This window comes from Carcharodon carcharias, chromosome 3 (genome assembly GCF_017639515.1).
Source record: "Carcharodon carcharias isolate sCarCar2 chromosome 3, sCarCar2.pri, whole genome shotgun sequence".
NCBI lineage: Eukaryota > Metazoa > Chordata > Chondrichthyes > Lamniformes > Lamnidae > Carcharodon > Carcharodon carcharias.
Window position 1 is genome coordinate 82,672,902 of NC_054469.1, and position 14,862 is coordinate 82,687,763.

Genomic DNA, 14,862 nt, shown 5'->3' on the forward strand with positions numbered 1-14,862 from the left:
GCTTTGGGGAGTCAGGAGGTGAGTTACTCATCGCAGGATTCCTAGCCTCTGACCTGCTCTTGTAGCCACAGTATTTATATAGCTAGTCCAGTTCAGTTCTGGGCAATGGGTAGCCCCCAGGATGTTGATAGTGGGGGATTCAGTGATGGTAATGCCGTTGAACATCAAGGGGCGATGGTTGGGTTCTCTCTTGTTGGAGATGGTCATTGCCTGACACTTCTGTGGTGTGAACGTTACTTGCCACTGGTCAGCCCAAGCCTGGATATTGTCCAGACCTTGCTGCATTTGGACATGGACTGCTTTAGTATCTGAGGAGTCGCGAATGGTACTGAACATTGTGCAATCATCAGCGAACATCCTCACCTCTGACCTTATGATTGAAGGAAGGTCATTGATGAAGCAGCTGAAGACAGTTGGGCTGAGGAAACTACCCTGAGGAACTCCTGCAGTGATGTCCTGGAGCTGAGATGACTGACCTCCAACAACCACAGCCATCGTCCTTTGTGCTAGGTATGACTCCAACCAGCCAAGAGTTTTCCCCCTGATCCCCATAGATACCAGTTTTGCTAGGGCTCCTTGATGCCAGACTCTGTCAAATACAGTCTTGATGTCAAGGGCAGTAACTCTTATCTCACCTCGGGTGTTCAGCTCTTTTGTCCATGTTTGAACCAAAGCTGTAATGAGGTTAAGAGCTGAGTGGCCCTGGCGGAACCTAAACTGGGCATCAGTGAGCAGGTCATTGCTAAGCAAGTGCTACTTGATAGCACTGCTGATGACCCCTTCCGTTACTTTACTGATGATCGAGAGTAGATTGATGGGGTGGTAACTGGCCGGGTTGGATTTGTCCTGCTTTTTGTGTTCAGTACATAGCTGGGCAATACTCCACATAGCCGGGTAGATGCCAGTGTTGTAGCTGTACTGGAACAGCTTGGTTAGGTGTGTGGCAAGTACTGGAGCACAAGTCTTTAGTTCTATTGCCGGAATATTGTCAGGGCCCATATCCTTTGCACTACCCAGTGCCTTCAGCTGTTTCTTGATATCACGTGGAGTGAATCGAATTGGCTGCAGACTAACATCTGTGATGCTGGGGACCTCCAGAGGAGGCCAAGATGGATCATCCACTCGGCACTTCTGCCTGAAGATTGTAGCAAATGCTTCAGCCTTACCTTTTGCACTGCTGTGCTGTGCTCCCCCATCATTGAGGATGGGGATATTTGTGGAGCCTGCTCCAGTGATTTGTTTAATTGTCCATCATCATTCATGACTGGATGTGGAATGACTGTGGAGCTTAGATCTGATCTGTCGATTGTGGGATCGCTTAGCCCTGTCTATCACTTGCTGCTTATGCTGTTTGTCAAGCAAGTAGCCCTGTTTCATAGCTTCACCAAGTTGACACCTCATTTTTAGGTATGCCTGGTGCTGCTCCTTGATTGCCCTCCTGCACTCTTCATTGAACCAGGGTTGATCCCCTGGCTTGATGGTAATGGTAGAGTGGGGGACATGCTGGGCCATGAGATTACAGATTGTGTTCGAGTACAACTCTGCTGCTGCTGAAGGCCCAAAGAAACACATGGCTGCTCAGTCTTGAGTTGCTAGATCTGTTCGAAATCTATCCCACTTAGCATGGTGGTAGTGCCACACAACATGCTGGAGGCTATCCTCAATGTGAAGCCAGGACTTCGTCTCCACAATAACTGTGCAGTGGTCACTCCTACTGATACTATCATGGACAGATGCATGTGTGGCAGGTAGATTGGTGAGGTTGTGGTCAAGTATGTTGTTCCCTCTTGTTGGTTCCCTCACCACTTGCCGCAGATCCAGTCTAGCATCTATGTCATTTAGGACTCAGCCAGCTTGGTAAGTAGTTGTGCTACCGAGCCACTCTTGGTGATGGACATTGAGGCCTCCCACCCAGAGTGCATTCTGTGCTCTTGCCACCCTCAGTGCTTCCTCCAAGTGGCGTTCAACATGGAGGAGTACTGATTCATCTGTGAGGGAGGGCCGTATGGGGTAATCAGCAGGAGGTTTCCTTGCCCATGTTTGACCTGATGCCATGAGACTTCATGGGGTCCATAGTCAATTTTGAGGCAACTCCTTTCCAACTGTATACTACGGTGCCGTTACATCAGCAAGTCTGTCTTGCCAGTGGGACAGGACATACCCAGGGATGGTAATGGTGGTGTCTGGGACATTATCTGTAAGATATGATTCCATGAGGATGACTATGTCAGGCTGTTGCTTGACTAGTCTGTGAGACAGCTCTCCCAAATTTGACACTAAGCTCCAGATGTTAGTAAGCAGGGTTGAGAGGGCTGGGATTGCTGTTGTCGTTGCGAGTCCTAGGTTGATGCCAGGTGGTCTGTCCAGTTTCATTCCCTTTTTGTGACTTTGTAGCGATTTATTACACCTGAGTGGGTATTTAAGAGTCAACCACATTGCTGTGGGTCTGGAGTCTTGTGTAGGCCAGACCAGGTAAGGACGACAGATTTCATTCCCTAAAGGATGGTCGTGAACCAGATGGGTTTTTACAACAACTGACAATGGTTTCATGGTCATCATTAGACTTTTAATTCCAGATGTTTATTGAAATAAAATTCCATCATCTTCCGTGGCAGGATTCGAACCCGGGTCCCCAGTGCATTACCCTGGGTCTCTGGATCACTAGTCCAGCGACAATATCACTACACCGTCACCTCCCCCTTTCCCTTTCACAAAACCATGTTGACTCTGCCTGATTGCCTTGAATTTTTCTAAGTGCCCTGCTATGACATCTTCAGTAATAGCTTCTAACATTCTTCCTATGACAGGTGCTAGGCTAACTGGTCTGTGGTTTCCTGCTTTCTGTTTCCCTCTCTTTTTGAATAAAGGAATTAGATTTGGTATTTTCCCGTCTAATGGAACCTTCCCCGAATCTAAGGAATTTTGGGAAATTAAAACCAATGCATCAACTATCTCACTAGCCATTTTTTTCATGGATTTGTCAGCCCACAGCCCCTACAGTTTGCTCAATACCACTTCCCTGGTGATTGTAATTTTCTTGAGTTCCTCCTTCCCTTCCTGTTCCTGATTTACAGCTATTTTCAGGATGCCACTTGTGTCCTCTATAGTGAAGAACGAAGCAAAATACCTGTTTAATTCATCTGCCATCTCCCTACTTTCCATTATCAGTTCCCCAGATGCACTTTCTATAGGACCGCCTCTCACTTTGTTAACTCTTTTCTTATTTAAATATCAATAGAAACTCTTACTATCCTCCTTTATGTTACTAGCTAGCTTTCTCCCGTACTCTAATTTTTCTCTACTTATTAATATTTTTGTCATCCTTTGCTGTTCTGAAGCTATTACGTATAATAGGCCTTATCATATAATAACATAACCTTCCGACCTGGTATGTTTAGTCCAGTCCTGACCACCTTGCAGCCATATCTCAATAATTACTCCAATGTCAAGTTGAATTTGTAACTGCAGTTCTTTCAACTGACCATCATAATCTGTATAAATGAACATTTGGGCCAGCCACCCTAAACTATCCTTCTGCTCTAATGATTTACTCACAGTTTTTATTCCTTTCTCTTGGTTTAATTATTTCATATCTTTTAGTTTCCCCTTCACCTAAAACACAATTTCCGACTGTTACTCAACACTTGTTCTTTTGTTTTTTTTTGAAACTATAATGTATAATACCTTTTCCAATTGAGGCTTTTCCACTTACTAGTTTAGAATCTTTGTGACTGCCTTATTTATCTTTGTCACAGGACCCTAATCCCAGCCCATTTCAGGTAGAGCTTCCCAATGAAAGAGCTCCTCCCTGTTTCAGTACTCATGCCAGTGACCTATGAAATGGAACCATTCTTTCCCATGCCACTTCATCAGCCACATGTTTACTTCCTTAATCATCTATTCCTAAATCAGTTTGCCTGTGGGCCAGGTAATAATCCAGAGATTATAACTCCTGAGGCCCTGTTCTTCAATTTAGCTCCTTGTTCCTGGTACTTTTCAAATAGGACTTCTTGCCTATTCACCCTAGTGTTGTTGATCACAACAATTGGAACATTCCGTTATCAGTTCTTCTGCAGGCAGGAGGAGGTATCCTTAACCCTGACACATACGAATTAAGAACAGGAGTAGGCTACTTGGCCCCTCAAGCCTGCTCTGCTATTCAAACAAATCACGGCTGAACTGACTGAAATCTTAAATCCACTTTCTCACCTATCCCTGACAGCCCTTGCTCATCAAGAATCTATCTAGCTCTGCTTTAAAAACATTCAAAGACTGCTTCCACTGATCTATGAGGTAGGGAGTTGCAAAAACTCTCAACTCTGAGAAAAAAAATTCTCTTCATTTCTATCTTAAGTGGGCAACCCCTTATTTTTAAACAGTGACCCCTAGTTCTAGATTCTCCCACATGAGAAAACACCCTTTCCACATCTACCCTGTCAAGAATGCCCAAGATCTTATGTTTCAGTCCAAGTCACCTCTTACTCTTTTAAAATCCAGCAAGTACAAGCCTAGCCTGTCCAACCTTTCCTCATAAGACAACCTTCCCATTTCAGGTATTAGTCTGATAAACCTTCTTTGAACTGCTTCCAATGCATTTACAACTCCTTAGATAAGGAAACCAGTACTGTACACAGCACTCAAGATGTGGCCTCACCATTGCCTTGTCTACCTGAAGCATAACTTTTCTACTTTTGTATTCAATTCCCCTCGCAATAAATGATAACATTCTATTAGCCTTCCTAATTACTTGCTGTACCTGAATACTAACCTTTTTACAATTCATATACTAGGACATCCAGCTCTCTCTGCATCTCAGAGCTTTGCAATCCCTCAGCATTTTGATAATATGCTTTTTTATTCTTCCTTCTAAAATGGGCAATTTCACATTTACCCACATTATACTCCATTTGTCAGATCTTTGCCCACTCACTTAACCTATTGATATCCCTTTGTAGCCTACTTATGTCCTCTTCTTAACTTATTTTCCTACCTATCTTTGTGCCATCAGCAAATTTAGCAACCATATCTTCAGTCCCTTCATCCAAGTTACTTATATAAATTGTAAAAAGTTGAGGCCCCAACGCTGATCCCTGTGGCACTCCACTTGTTACATCTTGCCAACCAGAAAATGACTATGTTTCCTGTTAGCCAGCCAGTCTTCTATCTATACCAATATGTTATCCCCCACACTATAAGCTTTTTAGTTTCCACAATAACCTTTGATGTGGCATCTTATTAAATGTTTTCTCGATACTTAAGTGCAGTACATCCACTGGTTCCCCTTTAATCCCAACACGTTGCTTCTTTAAAGAACTCCAATAAATTGATTAAACATGATTTCCCCCTCACAAAACCATGTTAGCTCTGCCTGATTACCTTGAATATTTTTTTAAGTGCCCTGCTATAATCCTTTAATAATAGCTTCTAACATTTTCGCTATGACAGATGTTAAGCTAACTGGCCTATAGTTTTCTGCTTTCTGCCTGCCTCCTTTTTTGAATAAATGAGTTACATTCACTATTTTCCAATCGATTAGAACCTTCCCTAGGCAATTTTGTAAAATTAAAACCAGCGCATTAACTATCTCACTGGACACTTCTTTTAAGACCCTAGGATGATGTCCATCAGGACCTGGGGTCTTGTCAGTGAGAACCTGATGGACTGACACCAGGCAGACAATCTGATCTTCAGAACACCCACTTGTGGCAGTAGAGAATGGCATCTACAGCGTTCCTTTTCACTCAGCCCACTTGAATGACTGATTAAACCATGGAGTTTACCTTGATCCACATAGGTAATAAGATCCTTTCACCTGTTGGCTGATGGCAAAGACCATGGCTCATCTGGCTGTGCACCTGGCGTCTCCTTACTTGCCTGACTTAAAGCACACCCTCTTGTCCCTGATCACTGTCAAAGCCTGTCCCATTTCCTAACCAAGGAGGTATGTCTGCCTTCTGGATCAAAGTATTGAGGTAACACTTCTCCATCCCTAATGTCCTGCAATACCTGCACCTTGGACTCCAGCTCAACAACTCTGAGCTTAAGTTCCTCAAGATGCAAATATATACTCCAGGTATGGTTGTCCAGGATCACATTGCTCTTCACAAACTTCAGATGCTGCAGTTATGGCATGCCACCTGCACTGTCATCCTATGTACCCCTGTTTTATTTAATTAATTCAGTTTTATCTCACCACCACCTCACTCCACTCCTCCGCTGTTGTGAAATTTCAGACTGCTTATCCATCATCCAGCACTGGGTGAACAGAAATTTCTTCCAATTAATTACAGTAAAGTCCTGCCATTCACAACTTCTTTCATGAATTCATTTACCCACGCAAAAGCCCTTATACACTGGATTGCCTGTTGTGGCCCCAAATCTTCGCCTGTCCATGGATTTAAACATTAAAGGTTTGTACCTGTACTGTACTGGACCTGAAATAAAGGAAAACTGGCATTTAGAAGATAGAGAAACAAAGAATTCCATAGCTTATTTCCTGTAGTAGGAAGCACACACTGCATGCATCATCCGTAATTGCACTTGGGTTGCTGTGATTTACAGGTACAGTAATTCCTGACCAGTAATTTACAGTACAGTGCTTGACTAAAAATGCAATTCAAGTATAAATACTATTATCCCAGTTGAATTACAGATAGCTCCCAAATTAATAGAATATTGTTACTAATATTTCAGGGCCATAGTCCTAACTCCTCCTCTTACGCTGAAGTATTTGCTACGATCTTCAGCCAGATATGCCAAGTGAATGATCCATTTCAGACTCCTCTGGAGGTCCCCAGCATCCCACTCGCCAGTCTTCAGCCAATTCACTTCACTCCAATGTGTTATCAAGAAACGGCTAAAGGCACTGGATAGTGCAAAGACTTTGGGCCCTGACAATATTCCAGCAATAATACTGAAGACTTGTGCTCCAGAACTTGCCGCACCCCTAGCCAAGCTATTTGCAGTACAGCTATAACACTGGCATCTACCCAGCCAATTACCACCCCATCAGTGTACTCTTGATCATCAGTAAAGTAATGGAAGGGGTCATCAGCAGTGCTATCAAGCGGTACTTGCTTAGCAATGACCTGCTCACCGATGCCCAGTTTGGGTTCTGCCATGGCCACTCAGCTCCTGACCTCATTATAGCCTTGGTTCAAACATGGACAAAACAGCTGAACTCCTGAGGTGAGAGTGACTGCCCTTGACATCAAGGCAGCATTTGTCAGAGTGTGGCATCAAGGAGCCCTAGCAAAACTAGAGTCAATGGGGATCAGGGCAAAAACTCTCGGCTGGTTGGAGTCATACCTAGCACAAGGGAAGATGGTTGTGGTCGTTGGAGGTCAGTCATCTCAGCTCCAGGACATCACTGCAGGAGTTCCTCAGCCCAACCATCGTTAGCTGCTTCATCAATGACCTTCCTTCCATCATAAGTTAGGAAATGGGGATGTTTGCTGATGATTGTGCAATGTTCAGCACCATTCATGACTCCTCAGATACTGAAGCAGTCCATGTCCAAATGCAGCAAGACCTGGACAATAACCAGGCTTGGGCTGATAAGTGACAAGTAACATGCGCGCCACACAAGTGTCAGGCAATGACCATCTCCAAGAAGAAAGAATCTAACCATCGTCCCTTGATGTTCAATGGCATTACCGTCACTGAATCCCCCCACTATCAACATCCTGGGGGTTACCATTGACCAGAAACTGAACTGTACTAGCCATACAAATACTGTGGCTGCAAGAGCAGATCAGATGCTAGGAATCATGTGACGAGTAACTCACCTTCTGACTCTTCCCCCCCCCCATGCCTGTCCACCAGTTAGGAGTGTGATGGAATACTCCCCACTTGCCTGGACAGATGCAGCTCCCACAACACTGAAGAAGTTTGACACTGTCCAAGACAAAGCAGCCCACTCGATTGGCACCACATCCACAAACATTCACTTTCTCCATCAGTGATGCACAGTAGCAGCAGTGTGTACCATCTACAAGATCCACTGCAGAAATTCACCAAGATTCCTTAGACAGCACCTTCCAAACCCATGGTTTCCACAACCATCTAGAAGGACAAGGGCAGCAGATAGATGGGAACTCCACCATCTGGAAGTTCCCCTCCGAGTCACTCACCATCCTGTCTTGGAAATAGATCGCCGTTTTCTTCACTGTCGCTAGGTCAAAACCCTGGAGCTCCCTTCCTAACAGCACTGTGGGTGTACCTACACCACATGGACTGCAGTGGTTCAAGAAGGCAGCTTTCCACCACCACCTCAAGGGCAACTAAGGATTGGCAATAAAGCTGGCCTAGCCAATGAAGCCCACATCCCGTGAATGAATATTAAGAAAAAGCCCCTCGGGTTGAAAATGACTTGCTTTCACACTGAAAATAAGTTCTCATGTGATTGAAGAGTCCAAAGGGCGACCTACAGTCTCTGTCACAGGTGGGGCAAACAGTGGCTGGGGGAACAAATGGGTGGGTAACTGGGTTGCCACACGCTCCTTTTGCTGTCGAAGCTTGGCTTCAATTAGCCCTTGGGGACGAGACTCCATTTTCAGCTACTTTCTGGATGCATTCCCTCCACTTCAGGCGTCTTGGGCCAGGGATTCCCAGAAGTTGCTGGGGCTGTTGTACTTTTTCAAGGAGGCTTTGAGGGTGTCCTTGAAGCATTTCCTCTGCCATCCTCTGGCTTGCTTGCCGTGTTGAAGCTTCGAGTAGAGCGCTTGTTTTGGGAGTCTCGTGTCAGGCATGCAAACGATGTGGCGCGCCCAGCGGAGCTGACCGAGCGTGGTCAATGCTTTGATGTTGGGAATGTTGGTCTGAGCGAGAGCACTGACATTGGTGCACCTACCCTGCCAACAGATTTGCAGTGTCTTGTGGAGACAGTGCAGTGGTACTTCTGAGTTTTGAGATGCCTGCTGAAGATGGCCCACATCGCTGAGGGTGGGCCTCACCATTGGTCTGTAGACCATGAGCTTGGTGCCGGGTTTGAGGTCCTGTCTTCAAACACACTCTTCCTTAGACAGCCGCAGGCTCCGCTGGCACACTGAAGGCAGTGTTGAACCTCGGAATCAATATCTGCCCGTTCTGACAGTAAGCTCCCAAGTATTGAAAGTGGTCCACGTTGTCCAAGGCCTCGTTGTGGATTTTGATAACCTGGGGGCAGGTTGGTAGAGCACTTTTCTCTTACATGTGTTTAGTGTAAGGCCTTCTCTTACATGTGTTTAGCGTAAGGCCCATGCTATCATACGCCTCGGTAGAGGTGTTGATGATGTCTTGGACCTCGGCCTCGAGCATCGTCTGCATACTGTAGCTCAATGACAGAGGGTGGGATGACCTTGGATCTGGCCGGCAGGCGGCAGAGGTTGAACAGGTTCCTGTTTGTTCTGAAGTTTAGCTCCACTCCAGCAGGGAGCTTGCCAAGGATGAGATAGGGCATTACAGCAAGGAAGATCGAGAAGAGCGTTGGTGCGATGTCTTGCTTGACCGCGGTCTGAACATGGATTTGGTCTGTGATGGATCCATTGGTCAGGATCACAGTTTGCATGTTATCATGGAGCAGGCGGAGGACGGTGACAAACTTTTGGGCAGATGAAACAGCAGAGGATGTTCCATAATCCTTCATAGTTGACAGTGTCGAAGGCTTTTCTGAGGTCAAAGAATGCCATGTACAAGGGTTGGTGCTGTTCCCTGCATTTCTCTTGCAATTGCCTTATGGGGAAGATCATGTCTATTGTGCCCCTTAGTGGGCAAAATCCGCATTGCAACTCCCACTCAGCCCCAACTAATGCCTGGTTGAAGGGCCAGACTCTCTCAACACTGCCATGTGCTTCACTAAGGAGAGAGGACTGGGATGTTGGTACATCTCAGTAATGTACTCTTTCACCACTCTGGACAGTTATCCAGTGAGGCATCCATATCCCAATAGCAAGAGAGAAACCAAATAGAGGAAAATTAATTCTGTTAAATTGCTTCATTTTAGTATAAGTATTTAATTTATTTTGTTGCGGTTGGGATAACTGCACTTGGACCTTCTTTTGATGGAGAGCAAGAACAGTATATTATCCTGCAGGTTTCCAGGCTGTGAATGGGGGCCCAAAGGCAAGATAAAGTCATATATTAGAATGGCTGGGACCTATCTAATTCACTTCCATTATAAAGTATGGTCGCTGTTCATGATTACACTCTTTGCGAGAATTCACAGGAACGTAACTCCTGCGAATGGTGCAACTTTACAGTATTGGGAAGATTGAAACCATTGTTTTTGGCCTCCACTCCCTAGCTACTGACTCCTTTCCTTTCCCTGGAGACAAGTCTGTTTGCAACCTAGGTGTCACATTCGATTCTATGATGAACTTCTGACCTTCACGCCATCACTAAGACCGCTTATTTCCACCACTGTAACATCACCCGACTTCTCCCATGTCTTAGCTCATCTGCTACTGAAACCCTCATTCATGCCTTTGTTATAGCTAGGCTCAACTATTCCAATGCACTCTTGGCTAGTCTCCCACATTCTACCCTCCATAAACTTGAGGTCATCCAAAACTCTGCTGCCCATGCCTTAACTTGGACAAGTCCTGTTACCCCTTCACCACTGTGCTCGCTGACCTACATTGGCTCCCAGTCAAGCAGCATCTTTAAAATTCTCATCCTTGTTTTCAGATCCCTCCAAAGTTTTGCCCCTCCATATCTCTGCAATCTCCTCCAGCCCCACAACCCTCTGAGATATCTGCATTCCTCAAATCTGCCCTCTTGTATGTGTAAAATTGAGGGGTCTAGATGGAATAGAAAGATGGGCCTTGTTTCCCTTGGTTCAAGGGACATATATTTAGGGTAAGAGGTTTACAGGGGATTTGAAGGGAATTTTTTTTTCATCCCTGTTTATCTCTCTCAAGCGCTGTGGGACATTTTTCTACATTAAAGGTGCTGTATAAATATTAATGGTTGTCGTGATGGCTCTAGATAGAACTTGTAGCTTTCTGTTCCCACAGACCGCTGCATGTTGCTGCACGCAATGGGTTAACTGTAGTTGTGCAAGAGCTTCTGAGCAAAGGAGCTAGTGTACTCGCTGTAGATGAAAATGGTAAGTTTGTGTTTACTTTTAGTTCATCTAATTTATGCAAAAAAATGGAAATGCATGTTAGCTAAGTGTGATGAGTTTTGGAAATTAACCACTTAAATGTTAATGACTGGTGTTGCAGGAATTTATGATTATTAGTAATTGTGTACTTAATTTTTTTAACAAAGATCAGCATTTAAAACTGTATTTAAATAGTTATTTACGTTTTATTTGTTATCTACTGCCAAGTGCTTGTTGTACCTAATAAGTTTAATTCGTTCCACATTGCTTCTGTGAATTTTATTATGGTTGGTTGTACATTTCTTGTTACCTGTCAATGTTAATTAGTAATGTTAAAGGCCCCTAAAGCTTTCCTCGGTTTAGAACTATTCTTCAAAATGGGACAGCACTTTAGCCATTGCATTCCTCAAGTTTCTTCATTTCTACACTGAAACGTCAGCCTAGGTTATGTGCTGTCAAGTCTCTGGGGCCGGACTTAAAACCGCAACCTTGTGACTTGGGCGAGAGTGCTACCTGAGCCAAGGGTGGCCTTCTTCCACCAAAGGGTAATTATAGCCCTTGTCTGGTTATATGTTCCTCTAGCAGTTGTTCAGGAATTTTCTTGACCCTCAGTGGATGAGATTGAACCTACGACTATTACTTTAAGGCATCTTAAACTTGTATTGACAGTGACAGCAAAAGAACTGCAGCGATGTTCAGGTATAGATTCCAAGAGGAAAAATCTTGTTCTTGAAACACAGGATGTTTCCTTCATATGCTAAAACAGTGCTTCAATCAACAAATCTTTCAGGATTTTTGGAAGCAAGTTGCCTGGTCTATCTTACCTGCAGATTTCAGTGGTCTAACTTACTGGTTTATTTTTCTCCTTTTTTTTCCTTCCTGTCAACTGCAAATTGTTAGGAAGGTCCTTGTCAATGTTGCAGTCTTGTTTTTAGTGTTTTCATCACAGTTCTATATTGTTGCTTTTATTATATTTACCCGTATGAACTATACTGAAGTGTACTTTGCATATTCTAACTTTTTAAATTAAAATGATAGTTCATAACTCACCAATAATTATATTGAATTACTGATGGTAAAGAGGTGGAATAATTTATGGTTAATGTGATTTTTAAAACTTCCTGTTTTAGGTTACACACCTGCATTGGCTTGTGCTCCAAATAAAGATGTGGCAGACTGCTTAGCCCTTATTCTGGCCACCATGATGCCTGTTTCATCCAGCAGCACTTTGCCCACTCTCAGTTTTAATGCCATTAATCACTACAGTAACCCTTCAAAGACTGTGTCTTTTGACTCTCTACCGATAATGAGAAGTGATCATAGCTCTTTCTGCAGTTTGAACAGTATAGGCAGAGAAGATGGTTACCCTTATACTGAAGATGATGAACTAAACGATTCTGATTCAGAGACCTACTGAATACACTGACTTGAACTTTCGCGATGAAAGCCCTTGGAGCATGCCCATAGGTGGATGGGTTTTTTTTAAAATGAGCGCCTTCTGAACTCCCTTAGCCAAGCGGAGCAATTATATTATATGTTTAAAGTTGAATTTATCAAAAAGAAGACACAAGAATGCAGGTCTATGGAACAAGAAACAAGCAGCTCAGACCTTGTGAACAATGTAAGGAACTACGGACAAAGTCGATGGATGCCAATATTATGTTATTTTAATGCTCTTTATTTCCAGTGCCAGGATCCATTTCAACAGCATACACTGGGTAATGGTTTGAATGAGAAGACTTTACAATGCTGGGTGGAATAGCACTACCTAAAATTAATGGGAACGGCCAATCAAAAATTCCTAAGTCTTAGGCATTACTGAATCTAGTGAAGAAAATTGCGTAAATAGATTGGTATATATCACATCATTCACTTGCATGATGATCTACCAAAGGGACCAAACAAACTGATTTTTAAAAAAATCTTATGTAAAAATGAAACACAAATATTTAGAGAGCTGTAATTAACGACCTCTCAAGCTGCAACTTTTAAAACTTGCTTTAACAGTATTAAAGTTAAACAATTCAGATTTTGATGTACATTTGTTGATCAACTCTAGGTCTTACTAGTTTTGCATGACTATAGTAAAGGCATTGTGGTAGGGTGGGGAGGGAAAGAGAAGAAACAACTGGAACCTATTTTTGAGCTAACACAAATGCCCCTTTCCTACTTTTCTAGTTTGGTTTAAGACCAACGAACATGGTGCAACCAGGGTGATGCATAATTAAATGTTAAAATCTGCCAAGTTATTGTGGAGAACTACTCATTCTTTTTGCAGTTTTTTCAAACCTTACTTTTACCAGTGTATTTTATGATATAATTGGTATTTTAAAATAGATTTGTAGATATGGAAACCAACGATACCACAAGTCTCGGAAAGTACGATTGCTTGGACTTGCAATGCAGTGAACTTATTTTTAATCGACATTCACCTTTTAGATGATTAACTGTTCTACAGTTATTGAAGCCGCATTTGTACAATTGTTTGCTTGGTTTCCAATTTCTTCAGTGCCTTCATTGTTGTCTGTTTCATCTTCTGGATGTACATTCAGGGAGGGAGACATATGAAGTTGTTAGTAGGTGAGACCTTTTTCTCTGTTGAGAATTTTCTTTTCAGCACCCCATTACCATTGGTTATTTGCTTCCACGGTTAAACTCGTTTGACAGGGGTTTGGGAAGAACTCATGCAGAAGGTCATGGCAAGCATATTTTTTCAGTTGAAGCAGGCAGCATTCTCATTCTGTTTGCACAACTGAAGTATGATAGCATTGCATTTGGTTCTTTAATGTCAGAAAAGGCTTTCCTGTTATCTGCCCAAATGGATTAATACCTATTGCTTTTTTTAAAGACACTACTCGGTACAAAATAGTTTTGTTAAAACAGTGCTCCTGAAATGTATTTAGTTCATTTCATTGCAAACAGCAGGCCTGGAGAGCACAATAAATGGCTGAATTTGATTCAGTTTAATCCTTTAAGTCACTACATTCTTAAAAGTTTATTGTTGCATTTCATTCAGCAGTTCCTTTACTTAGTTGTATAATGTCAACTACTGTATAAATTTTACCTATTTTGCCACTTTTTTTAGTTGGTGTGACTTTTCAGCAGTCTTGGGTAAAAGCCCTAAAAAGAACAGTTCCATCAAACCATGGTATTTTAATAACTGGAATCCTTTAAAGTGCAAACTGATTTCTCAAAATGTTGAAGTGTGAAATGGGACAAAATCTGTGCTGTTTTGATGTACCTTTGATTTGTTTTATTTTCTTTGAAGAGGTTAAGATTATAGCATGTATATAGAAATTGTGACTGCTTGGTTATCCACCTGCATTCTTTAAATACATTGCTGAGATTATTGTATATTTTATGGATAATAAAACACAAATGTGAGTTGTATGTAATAAAGTGTTGCATGATGTGTATTTTATAATAGCATTTAGAAATTAGCTATACTTAAATTCCCAGTGCTTACCTATTTATATATTTATATTTGTTTAAACATTACATATTTATGCATATGTAAACTGACAACATCCAGCTTTACCCTTGACTACCACCTTTGACTCATTGTCTATAGCTTCACTGCCCAGCTGCCTTTCTGAGATTGCCATGGATGAGCAAGGACTTTCTTTAGCTCACCATTGATTATCCTGTTCTTTTCCCCATAGCAACTCCCCACTTAACCCCAATTCCAATGTATTTCCAGCTAATTTCTCAGATTTGATCTTGCAATGTGCAGTTCCAGCATCTTTTTTTATCCTTAGAATGCATATGAAGTTTGAAGC

General features: G+C 42.7%; 1 protein-coding gene across 3 annotated transcripts in view; it reads left to right on the forward strand.

The window, feature by feature from the left end:
- ankrd28b (ankyrin repeat domain 28b) overlaps nt 1-14,478 on the forward strand; it is a 232,673-nt gene extending 218,195 nt beyond the window's left edge. For 2 of the 3 annotated variants that reach the window (XM_041184421.1, XM_041184420.1), the window contains exons 27-28: nt 10,995-11,086; nt 12,214-14,478. In XM_041184421.1, coding sequence (XP_041040355.1) covers nt 10,995-11,086; nt 12,214-12,500 — 379 coding nt within the window. In that variant the 3' untranslated portion in view covers nt 12,501-14,478. Of the gene's footprint in view, nt 1-10,978; nt 11,087-12,213 lie in introns of all 3 variants that reach the window. The other variant, XM_041184422.1, reaches the window with a different exon arrangement.
- Nucleotides 14,479-14,862: the final 384 nt, after the last annotated feature.